Here is a 13,590-nt window from a genome sequence, read left to right on the forward strand (position 1 = left end):
AAAAAAATCCTGTGGTCATTTGTAACAACAAGCAATGAAATTTATCAGTGTTTTATATAGATCAGGCATAAGAAATTTGCAACTGTGCAGGACATTCTGAATGGCAGGCCTAGAAAAACATTTTTAAATTACTTCAAAATTTCTATTAATTGTGTGACCTGCGTGAGGATGAGCCATACCTCACATAGCCCACCCCTTGGAAAAAGTTGGCCATGCCTGATGTAAGATAACTTGTCCTGTTGTGTATGATCAGATTAATTCAGTTTAGTGGTCTTGACAACTCTTGTAATTCCCAGTGTTCAAATCCCTAGTGGTCCACATAGATATAGATACAGTGGGTTCATACATGTGCTTGATAAAACAAGTGATCTCTGGATTAGTTTTGTCTGATAGCCAGAACCATTGGATGAGCATAATAGGATGATACCCGAGTGGTTGTGTGGTAAGACACTTGCTTCCCAACCGCGTCGTTCCAAGTTCAGTCCCACTGCGTGGCACCTTGGACAAGGACAAGTCTCTTCTATTATAGTATGAGAGAGACCAGGACCTTGTGAGTGGATTTGATAGACGGAAACTGAAAGAAGCCCGTCATATATATATAAATATATGTATGTATGTATATATATATATATGGGAGAATGTACGAAAAAACAACAACAGACGAGGACAGGTGGTGTAAATAACAAAAGGATGTATTAGTATGACGCTCAGGAATACGGAAAGTCTTTGACGTTTCGAGCTACGCTCTTCAACAGAAAGAATACAGAGACAAGGAGAAAAACACGGATATATATATGTGTGTGTGTGTGTGTGTTTGTGTCCCACCATCGCTTGACAACCGATGTTGATGTGTTTACGTCTCCGTAACTTAGCGATTCGGCAATAGAGACCAATAGAATAAGTACTAGGCTTACAAAGAATAAGTCCTGGGGTCGATTTGTTTGACTAAAGGCCGTGCTCCAGCATGGCCGCAGTCAAATGACTGAAACAAGTAAAAGAGTAAAGAGTATAAATACATACACACATACATATATATATATATATATATGTGTGTTTATATATATATATATATATATATATACACACACACATATATATATATATAAATGTATATGGATATGTTATATATGTATGTATGCGTTGTAAATATAGAAATGTGAACGCATGCGCTCTGTTGTATATGTCATTAAGTTGTATGTTGTGTTAACAGCTGAACAGAGATAGAGAGTTGGCGGGGGGGGGGGCTAGGGTGAACGAACAGGGACTGTTGAAGAAAGGACAACACAGACTGAGAGACTGGAATGCTGTGGTGCTTCTATGAAATACGTTCCTGTAAATGTTTCTATGGCAACAGACCACCACCGCTATCGTCATCTCTTTGCTTCTGAGCAAAAGAATCTAATCCCCGTAAGACCACCACGACTAAAACAACACTGTCTCTTTTCACCACCATCCAATTGATAGAGAGAGATAGGTGCTTCTATGTGGTCGCTCGGCATGCTAGAAATAGTAACCAAGTCTCTTAAATTCTTACTGTAGTTAGTGTCTTATTGAAAAAGAAGGGTAGAGGAGCCTCTATGTAGTCGCTCAACATGCTGGAAATAGCTGCCAAATTGCCCTTAAATTTCGCAGGTGTTTTTTTTTTCTTTTTATCATTGACAAAAGGGTAGAGAAGCCTCTCTGTGGTCGCTCAACATGCTGGAAATAGCAACCAAATCTCCCTCAGATTCTTACTGTGGTGTCATATTGAAAAAAGGAAATATAAAGTAGCCTCTTATCTGGTCGTTTGATTTGCTAGAAATAGCAACCAAATCTCAAATTTTCACTGCAGTATCTTTTTTGCTTGATCAAGGAAGGGTAGATGACCCTCTATAGCCTGGTGCTTATTCTCTCGAGCTCTTTTGCCAAACCGTTAAGTAACGGGGACATAAACACACCAAGATCGATTGTCAAGTGATGAGGAAGGGAACAAACAGACACTAACACTCACACACACGCATATATATATATATATATATATATATACGTTGGGCTTCTTTCAGTTTCCGTCTGCCAAATCCACTCACAGGGCTTTGGTCGGCCCGAGGCTATAGTAGAAGACACTTGCCCAAGGTGACACCGCAATTGGACTGAACCCGGAACCATGTGGTTGGGAAGCCAGCTTCTTACCACACAGCCACTCCTGCGCTTATAGATAATTAGAATTAAGGTTGTTGATGATGATGACGATAATGATGATGATCATAAATCCAGAATGACCCCTCCCCCCCCCCCTCCCAAGAAAAAAGAAAAACTAAATAAAACAAATTGGATGACGATACAGTGTTGCTTTAAGGAAAGCGCTGCGATGAACGGATGGCGCTTTACTTTCTGACCGATTCTTCTCTCTCTTTCTTTCTCCCTCCTGGGACCAACAGGCAATATTTACTCTGACTCAGCAGGCATGAACTAATAGCCATGGTGCTGCTAGTAAGAATTTGTCTCCTAGCTCTCTTTGTCTTTCCATTCTCTCTCTCTATCTCTCTCTCCACAGGCACACAATAAATGTTATATATAAATGCACGCACATTAGATATTTTATATATCCTTATATATGTGCACACATATACATGTGTGAGTCTTATATGTGTATATATATAATACATACAACACACTCACATATATATATATATATATATATATATATATATATATATATATATATATATATATATATATATATATATATATAATCATAAATATATAGGGATTAGCAGTATCCTGCTTCTCCAACATACTGAGAATTCAGAAATAGCAGCCAAAGAACTACTGATTCCAAAACTACAAATTTAGCATGATACTGCTAATCCCTATATATTTATGATTATAAATGGTTTTACCGATAAGGTTCTTTCATACTGAGCTACCCGGCAAAATTGTTAATTATTAATTTTATTACTAATTGATGATTCCCTGCCCTGTATATGTATATATATATATATGTATATATATATATATATATATATATATATGTATATAATGTGTGCGTGTGTTGTATGTATTATATAATGTTATATATAATAGCATGTATGATGGGTCCCGCAAAGGGATGAAAGCATTAAATTGTTTTTATCCAAATCTGTATACCACTTCAGTCTATACACACCCACATACACGTGTGTGTGTATATATAGATAGATAGATTACAAGGTTTGGAGGTGATGTACAAGAATTTATATATATATATATATATATATATATATATATATATATGTGTGTGTATAAATGATATATATTTAATGATATGTGTGTATGTATGCATAGTGTTATATACACATATCTTGGTGAGAGAATATGGAAGTTAGGCCGATACTTAATTCTTAACTCCTAATCCCCCCCCCCCTCTCGGCAGTGGCGCTGTTGGAGACGGAGTTAATAACGGACGCATTCCTCAGACAGAGGTGTGGAAACCGCTTCGGTTAAAAACACAAATAACGGTGCCCCAAACAACATTAACGCCATAACAGCGATTCTCATTCATATGTTGCTTAGAAAGAAATACGTCCATCTGAAAAGCATTTTTATTTATTTATTTATTTTTTGTTACTCTTTTATTTGTTTCTCTCAGTGGACTGCGGCCATGCTACGGCACCGCCTGAATGGGTTTAGTCGAAAAATCGACCCCAGTAACTTGACTTATTTTTTTTAAAGGGCCTGATACTTATTCTATCGGGTCCAGGTTCTTTTTTTTTTGCCGAACCGCTAGATAGCGGAGACGTAAACAAACGAACACCGGTTGTCCAGCGGTAGTGGGAACACACGTGCGCGCGCATACACACATACACACAGGGCTTCTCTCAATTTCCGTGTTTCAAATCCACTCACAGGCTTTCGTCGGCCCGGTTACTACACTTGCCCCATGGTTCCACGGTGTGGGACTGAACCCAAAACCACGTGGTTGGGAAAACAAGCTTCTTCTCAATCACAACATTACGGCCACGCCTGCCCCTATGCCTGTCTGTTTGTTTATATTGAAGTGATGTTTAGCTGCTGTTTCTAGCAGGTCGAGCGATGTGATGACGAGGATGTTTGAGCTTGATATCTTCGCTACGGCCCCGTCACCATGGAAACGGTTATATTAGTAGTAGTAGTGGTGATGTGATCTGGCGAACGACACCTCGCACATGCAGTGGCCACTTCATAAGTTGTGATGGCAGAATTGGTAGCGTGTCAGTCGAAATATTTATAACGGCATTTCTACCGACGTTTACGTTCAGAGTTCAAATTTCGCCGAGGCCGACTCTGTTTTTCATGTCCTTTCAGGAGTGTGGCAAGGCTGGCCCCTTTGAAATACAGGTACAACAGAGACAGGAAGAAAGGGTGAGAGAAAGTTGTGGTGAAAGAGTACAGCAGGGTTCGCCACCACGCCCTGTCGGAAACTCGTGGAGCTTTAGATGTTTTCGCTCGATAAACACTCACAACGCCCGGTCTGGGAATCGAAACCCCGATCCCACGATCGCGAATCCGCTGCTCTAACCACTGGGCCATTACGCCGCCACATAGAGACCTTTGGGTTGAGGGAGAACTCGGACAGTGGCGTTCTTTTATTGGTCCTGGAGATGCTCTTGTATCAAGAGGATTACAGAAGCATTATCATTTTCTTTTCTTTTTTTATTGATATAGAAGCGTGGCTGTGTGGTAAGAAGTTTACTTTCCCAACCAGATAGTTCCGGGTTCAATCCCACCGCGGGCCACTTTGAGCAAGTATGTTTTACTATAGCCTCGGGCCTACCAAATCCTTGTGAGTAGACGGGAATTGAAAGAAACCGGTCATATATATATGTATATATATATATAGTGTGAGTGTTTGCGCTTGGCAGCCGGTGTTGGTGTCTTTACTTCCCCGTAACTTAGCGGTGCGGTAAAAGAGCCCGATAAGGTAATTATAAGGCTTGAAAAATCAACTCCGGTTTTTCTTTTTAAGGCGGTGCTCCATCATGGCCGCAGTCTAATGACTGAAACAAGAAAAGTTAAAAGACATACTAGTATGTATAATTTTCTTTTTTTTATTTTAGTATTCTCTCTCTCTCTCTCTCTCTCTCTATATATATATATATATATATATATATATATATATATATATATATATATATATATATATATATATATATATATGTATGTGTGTGTGTGTGTATTATTCCCCTCATTTTATGTCCGTCTTTGCATTGCCTTGTGGCAAAAATGACCACGACCGTTTCACTGGACACGCCTATTTTCTTCCGATATAAACTCTGTGGTACATAACGAGGCCGCCGAGAAGGAGAACGTTTGAGCCAGTCGTTATTTAACCCCTGGTCAAATCCGACTCTGAACCGCCAGCCAAGCATACAGACTGACACACAGATGCTATAATCAAAGATGATCCAACTTTGACAATTCCACAGTTCTTTTATTATTATTATTATCATTATTATTTTGTTTTGTTTTATTTCTTGAACTTTGTGTCGTTAAAACATTATTCTGTGTGTCCTTCCTTTTTTTTTTGTTTCTTCGTTTAGAGACGATAGGGTGTGTGTACTATGAGGAAGACTTAGCTGCTATTTCTAGCCGGTCAAGCACAGGAGTTTGTCCTCGTTTCATTGATATATAGTATGGCAGTGGTAGTTGTCGTAGCTAGTTAGTTTGTAACATTTGTTCTCTCTCATTCACTGATAGTAGTAGTAGTAGTAGTAGTATTGGTATTGGTATTAGTGGTGGTGATGTTAGTAGAAGTAGTAGTGGTGGTGGTATACACCTTTGCCCTCGGAACGAAAGCAAATGATGCAGCTGTACGTTATATTGATAGTTCCTATCAGGCGTAGTTGTTGTTGTAATTGTAGCAGTCAGAGCAGTTGCCCTTTTCATGTACGTACCACAAAATATATAAATAAACGAAAAACGTTAACAAAAAAGTATATATATATATATATATATATGTAGAACATCGAATACGGACAGAGAGAGAGGGGTGGTTGGTGTCAGGAAAAGAGGGGAGGTGAGGTGAAAAATGGGAATGAACCGGAGTGGCGGCGGGGTGAGGAGGAAATAGTTTTTGTATACACACACACACACACACACACACACACACACATACACACACACACATTAATTCATCGTCCTCGTCCTCCTCCTTCTCCACAAACTGCATCCCCCCTTTCCCTGTATGTGTGGCAGTCGGGTATAAAGATGACGGGAGCGGCGGTGGGGAGAGGTGGAAATTGTTAGTGATGCTGATGAGGAGGATGATGATGATGATGATGATGACTGCTTGTATGTAAATGTGTGTGTGTGTGTATGTTGGTACGACTATTCGGGATAAGTTGAATGAGAGAGAACACGTGTGTTATTGACTGGTGAATGTGTGTGTGCATGTATATTATATATTTATATATATACGCACTGACATATACATGTATACACTCACACACATACACACTTTCAGGGCGGTACGGTGCTTAGGCGCTAAGTTGAAAGGGGAGAGGTGTGCTAGCAAAATAACTGACCCTGACCTATATATATATACATATATACATATATATAAAATATAGCTATTTTCTCTCTCTCTCTCTCTCTTTCTCTATCTATCTGTATATAATTCACACTCACTCCTCCCCTCTCTCTCTCTCTCTGTCTCTCTCTGTGCGCGCGTAGACATGCGAACAATAGTAGTCGGAGTGGGAGGCGACATTCAGCTCCATTCACTCGCAGTTCTGTGCGAGAGAAGGAAACACAAAAGCGCCAGTATGTACGGAGTTGTAGGAGTACGGATAACAAAAACACCGAGGATTCTACCTGACCTGTTGGTATTGTTGTTGCTGTTATTGTTATTGTCGTAAAGGTTCATGAGGTAAGGGTATATATATATATATATACACATGTGTGTGTGTAGCTTTGTTACTATGCTACTTACTCTCTTCTGTGTCTTGTGTCTATGGAATTATCCCGTACATACGTTTGGAAATGTACAAACGAGTGTGAATAAACTGGCAGTGCCGTGCCGAACCTGTTGTCCGGTTTCCAGAAATACTGGATCATCGTACGATTTCATCCAATATATACTGTAACCTATATTGAGTAAACAGACCCTGCTTTTAAAGTTCGTTCATTTGCGTACGCTTACGTTAAGAATAGTTTAGATTTTTGCCTTTTTCTTTTTTAAGTAGGTTGATATAGTATTAAACAGTCTGCTTTAGAAATTGTATTAATTTGTACCTGTACCTGTTATATATATAATAAAACCATGTTCTTTATTTTTCTTCATTTGATCTTCACATTATGAACATTAAACGATATACATAATTAAAGTATGATTTATTTTAAGACTTTTTTGTGGATTAATAATTATCAAACAGTCCCTCCTTCAGAAGGGTATTAATTTGAATCTGTTAAATGCAATTTAGTTCCTTATTTTTCATAGTTTATTTTGTGCTTATATATATATATATATATATATATATATATATATATTGGAAGGTTTGGAAATCTGGATAGTTGTACATTTACAGATTGTTATTGTCACATTTTTTTATAAATCATATAAAGCGCTTTTCACCTAGTCTTGTAGGATTTTCAAATCATATACATATATATATTTAGGCTGTTTCTTTAAAACCGGGAAATCCAGAAATCCTGGCCACTTCCGTCCCAATCTTTCCGGGTAATTGGTCTTGGAACTGTTCTAAGAAGAACGATTGTATGCTGTATTGTTTCGAAGCTGGTGAATCCCCTCCAAGTTTCCTTCTGACGATGTAGTGTGTTGCGTGTGAGATCCTTTGCGAGACGAAAAGATTAAATTTATACGTGGTGGTCAAGTAAATCCTACGGGCACTCCCACGTTTATTGTCTTGCTACTTTGTCAAAATCTGCTCCCGTTCATTCACACCGTACATACTTCGAAATCAGTGTCAACACTTATTCTCAGAGAAGCAATTAATATATATGTGTACTCTACACAAAAGGGTCATTAACATCCTTCAGTTTAACGTAAAATTGTTTTTGTTGTAACTTGACATAACACATACAGGCATGTGTGTATATACATATGTACGTCCCGTCCAACACATGCCAGCATGATATATGGACGCTAAATGGTAGCATTTATGATATATTTATACACACATACACTCACATTATATACCACATGTTTAATTATGCTCTTTTAAAATAGGTGTATTTTGCGTTGGTTTTAGAGACATAGGGCGTTGCTGTTAAGTTTAGACATGGCCTATTTGGCTGAATCATATCCAAATTATATATATATATATATGTGTGTGTGTGTGTGTGTGTGTGTGTGTGTGTACCCTAGTGGTCATCGTTGCGTTGATTGTCGCAACCCTTAGCTAAATGTATATACAACACATGATAACCACGTTTTTTTTTTCCTTTTGTTGTTGTTTTTTTCTTTTTTACACTTCACGTTTTCGTCTGATTCTTGTGCATTCTTTCTTCCTTTGGTTGTTTTGGTTCTGATCGTGCAAAATATTCCACCTGTGACCACATCATGCAAATGTGCCTTTCTATTTTACAAAAAGAAAAGGGGGGGGGGGAACATTCAGTAGACTGAGCTTTGAAGGATATTTTTGCTGCTATTTCTAATAACTAGTGGAACCGGAAAAGGCTTCTTTTCTGATGCCTCGCCTTTTTTATTTTTTTTTAAACCAAGGTTAGACTACTAACTAGATTCATAACAGACCCAATAATCAATACTATTCGAAATGTTAGTCAGTCAGTTTCTATTTCTAACTTTACATTATCCTATATTCCGTTTTCTTATTTCAAAAGCAGTCTGCGCCAATATTTGGCTGTTATTTCTAAGAGTTCGAGCTAGTTTGGCCGTTGACTGTTATTTCTAGCAGGTCTGGCGAGTACATAGAATCTCAGATGTTCTCGTTTATGCTGTGTAGCACTGCATATAATGAACAAGTACGTTTTGGTTCATAACCATACTGTGTGTAGTTAAGTGTACACATACATACATACACGATGCCTATGGGCGATTTCTGCTAGCTAGCCTTTTAATCACACATGCATACAAAATTATATATATTTATATATATATATATATACACGACGTAGAGGGAGATATGTACGGGGTATACTCGCGCGTATTCGCATTTAAAACTGTACCAGGAGTACAGCTAGCCCTTTGTATATTGTGAAAGACAGAATACTTACTGTATGTATGTGTGTTGCGTTTAAGCTACTGACAGACAGGCACTTTAAAGGATAACTAGATCATTGGTGAGCTTAGCAGAGTAGCAAGCTAGTCCCAGTGAAGTTTATATATGTGTGTGTATGTATATATATATATATATATATATTTATATATACACGCACACATCAGTGGTTTCGTCTTAAATGCATGTAACGTGTGTGTATACAAAAATAGTTCAAACTGGAATAATGTCTACGTACACAATGCCGCGTGCGTCTGTGTATTACGTCCTTGTGTGTGTGTGTGTAGGTGTGGCTTTGTGATAAATTTTTCCCCCCACTCTCATGGTTCCTGGTTCAGTCTCTCTGCGTGGCATGTTCATTGGTTAAGTATTTCCTGTTATAGATCCGGGCTGACCGGAGCCTTGTTGTGGAATTATGAGAAAGGGAAACTGAAAGGAGCCTGTTCTGTATGTATGTGTGTGTGTGTGTGTGTGTCTGCTTTTGTGTTTTTCCCCAACCACTACTTGGTGGCCGGTGCTGGTTTCTTTGCGTCTTCGTAACTTAGTGGTTCGGCAGAAAGTAACTGATTGAATAACGACCAGGGTTTATAAAAATAAGCATTGGGGTGGATTTGCTTTGTCTAAACTTCAAAGTAGTGCCCCAGCATGTTCGCAGTCTAATGACTGAAACTTATAAAACATCTTGTTTCAGTAAGCCTGGTACTTTTTCTATTCTTCGTTTTACCGAACCGCTAAGTTACGGGCACATAAACACACCAACACCAGTTGTCAAGCGGTGGGGGGGGGGACAAAGACAAAGGTATACACATAAGGGTTTCTTTCAGTTTCCGTCCACCAAATCCACTCGCCAGGCTTTAGTAGAAGGTGTCACGCAGTGAGACTGAACCCGGAACAATCTCATTGTTACTTCGTCTCTTTGGTTTGAGTGTACGCGTGCGTTTATCTATTCAATAAATAACCTACATGAATGTTTGATTTTTCTAGTCACGCTTTTCATCTTAAATAGAGAGAGAGAGAGACGCGGAGAGGGTTTACATTTAAGAGGTGCCTGATGAACGGGACATACTAAGCTTGGTGGCAAACAATGAGTAAAAAAGAACACGACACAAACACATACACACAATGTGAGAGAGAAAGAGGGAGGACTAACATCAGTTTGGTACAGCCATTCCACTTATTTGGATTTTTATAGACTTTTCTGAAAAATACAAATATTGAAAAAAAAAAATATTTGTATTTACCCCCGATTTGCGCTCTTGTTTTTATCTACGCCGCACTTGAAACCACCCCTGGGCCGGATCTACAGTTTAAACTGGATTCTGTATCCTACCAACGATGTCTGCACATGATACCTTCATGGTTGCTGTACCTCACTGTGAACACTATGTTATTCCACTTGTGAGGGTTATCTCTACAAGATACTCTACAGAAATCTTAGCCGGCACTGGTTTTTGTTATGTTCCAGCGTCGTGAATGTCGTAACAAAAATCAAGTGCTGGTGGCTATGATTTCTATAATTTCATGTGATGTAGAAAGTGCACTGCTAGCGCAGCAGAGCAATGTATAGACTTATAAAAACGTTTAATATATACTTTCGTATATTGTAGTTGCATAACGAAATGCCGCGTCCCTATAAGTCATTAATACCTGTGTTATTGTACCTAGCCATTTCTGGCATACTACGTGCTGACATGCCTAGATTCTGCTGAATCCTATAACATATACATACATATATAGATAGATAGGAGTGGTTGTGTGGTAAGTAGCTTGCTTACTAACCACATGGTTCCGGGTTCAGTCCCACTGCGTGGTACTTTAGCCTCGGGCCGACCAAAGCGTTGTGAGTGGAAACTGAAAGAAGCCCGTCGTATATATATGTGTGTCTGTGTTTACGTCCCCGTAACTTAGCGGTTCAGCAAAAAAGAGACCGATAGAATAAGTACTAAGCTTACAAAGAATAAGTCTTAGGGTCGGTTTGCTCGACTAAAGGCGGTGCTCCAGCATGGCCACAGTCAAATGACTGAAACAAGTAAAAGAATAAAAGAGTATGTGTGTGTGTTTACACTCAATTATAAAAGTTTAAAAAAAACACATCCCCATAACAAGCCACCCTAAAACTTAATTATCATTCCACGTTCGAACCCACACTACACTGCAGTGTGTACGACTGACTTCATTACCTATAATGCTGTTGTCATTTGGCTGTTGTATCTAGCAAGGTGATCCGACTACATAGAAACTCCACTCAATTCCTCAATCTATTTAATGTATATCATAAGATTTTACTGTCATAATCGTTTAAAATTAAAATGAATAAATACTGCGATTCTAATTGACTGACGCAGGGTCATCAGCCGAAACAAGGGAGTAGAGGATCGCTATTGGCTGGCGGCTGCAAAGGCGTTTTCACTTACGATGTAGTTGGCTAGACAGGACGTCATTTCCGATGGAAATTATTGACGGTACATGACCAATTATCCGGCAAGCTTGCGACTGGATAATTCCTTGGACTTCTGGATTTTGCCGTTTACGTAAGACAGTTCAAATATATGCTTAAAATTTTAAATAAACTATGAGGAAGTAAAGACCTAAACTGTATTTAACATTCAAATTAATACATTTTTAAATCGGAGTCTGTTTGATAGTTATAATATATCATGCTGTAACCATGTTTATAATGTATACATTATAACATTGATATTTATTGGAAGAAAATTCAATGAAGGGAAGTAAAGAACATGGTTTTATTTAACAGATACGGGTACAAATTAAGGTAAATTTTCAGATTAACACCCGCACGATCTTCACTATTGTGTTAGGGTTAGGGTTTTATGGTCAGGTTAGGGTTAGGGACGGAATTCCCTAACCCTAACCCTAACACCCTAGTGAAAATCGTGCGGGTGTTAATCTGAAAATTTACCCAAATTAATACACTTTTAAAGCAGTATGTTTAATCTTTATCAATCCACTTATAAAGGTTAGAAACAAAACAATTTTTATCACACCGTATGCAAGGTAACTTCAAAAGCAGGGTCTGTTTACAGTGTATTGTACAGTGTTCGTGGTTTTCTGGAAACCAGGTAAGAGATCTGGTACTGTATTTCTGATATCGATTGTGTCCACTCGAATCGATCTTCTCTCTCCTCTCCTAGAACTTGGCCTAATACAAATTATGAAAAAATTATTATTGTTAAGGTGGCGAGCTGACAGAATCGGGCAAAATGTTTAGCAGCATTTCGTCCGTCTTTACGTTTTGAGTTCAAAGCCGCTGAGGTCGACTTTACCTTGCATCCTTTCGGGGTCGATAAAATACTTGAATTATAAAAGGACAAGGCCTGGAATTCATGGCAAGGGGCTAGTCGGTAAAAAATAATCCTTTCTACAATAGGCACATGGCCTGGATTTTGTGGAGAGGGGAGATAGTCGATTACATTGACCCCAGTATTCAACTGCTACTTAATTTATCGACCCCGAAAGGATGAAAGGCAAAGTGAACTCAGAACGTAGCGACGTGTGAAATACTGCTAAGCATTCTGCTAGCTCGCTGCCTTAATAAGAATAATAATAATACTGTGTTAATAATAAATCCTGGGTTCGATTCGTCCGACTAAATACTCTAGAGCGGTATCATTGTATTGCTGCACTCGAATGACTGAAACAAGTAGAATGTGAAAGATAAAAAGATGGAAAAAGATCAAGGAAACGTAAATGAGAACTTGGTGGTGGTTGATGCCGAGGAAATAATAATAATAATAAGTGGATGTCTGCTCGTTGTGATGGCACAATATTCTGTTGCATGGAAGGGAACAACAAACAGTTCCGGTGAGTCTAGTCTTCAGATGTGACCTTTTACAACTTAGATTGGTATTTACATACAAGCGTCTTGAATGACAGCTGATTCGCTTGTAAGAACACACACACACACACACACACACACACACACACACAGAAGGAAGGAGACACAGATAGACATGTGTAAAGACGCGAACACACACATACAGAGAGAGACTGAGATACACACATATATATACACACATAAACATACGCATATATACATATATATATATGGTCATCCCATAAATAATGCGGGCTTTTATACTTTTATTATTTCAAAATTAAGATAAACAAAGTTCTTTCTTAATCTAGAATATACTCTCCTTCATTTTCTGCAATGTTCTTCCATTGATCTGGTAGACATGCTAGGCCCTTCTTCCAAAATTCACTTGTCCGTGACGAAAAATACTCCTCCAGTACTGTTCTAACCTCGTCTACAGAATTCATATTTTTTCCGTCCAAATGATTTTTGGAGACTGCGGAATAAATGATAATCTGATGAGGCAATGTCTGGCGAATATGGTCGGTGGGGCATCGTTTCCCATTCAAACTGCTCCAGCCT

At 38.6% G+C, this 13,590-nt stretch overlaps 1 protein-coding gene across 1 annotated transcript in view; it reads left to right on the plus strand.

The window, feature by feature from the left end:
• Window positions 1–6,814: 6,814 nt before the first annotated feature.
• The window catches only part of LOC106883803 (uncharacterized), a gene marked incomplete at both ends in the record, with an annotated part of 141,385 nt that continues 134,609 nt past the window's right edge, over window positions 6,815–13,590 (plus strand). The window contains one exon of the mRNA XM_089340735.1: window positions 6,815–6,865. Coding sequence (XP_089196861.1) covers window positions 6,815–6,865 — 51 coding nt within the window. The remainder of the gene's footprint in view (window positions 6,866–13,590) is intronic.

This window comes from Octopus bimaculoides, chromosome 23, assembly GCF_046866305.1.
Source record: "Octopus bimaculoides isolate indiv1 chromosome 23, ASM4686630v1, whole genome shotgun sequence".
Lineage (NCBI taxonomy): Eukaryota > Metazoa > Mollusca > Cephalopoda > Octopoda > Octopodidae > Octopus > Octopus bimaculoides.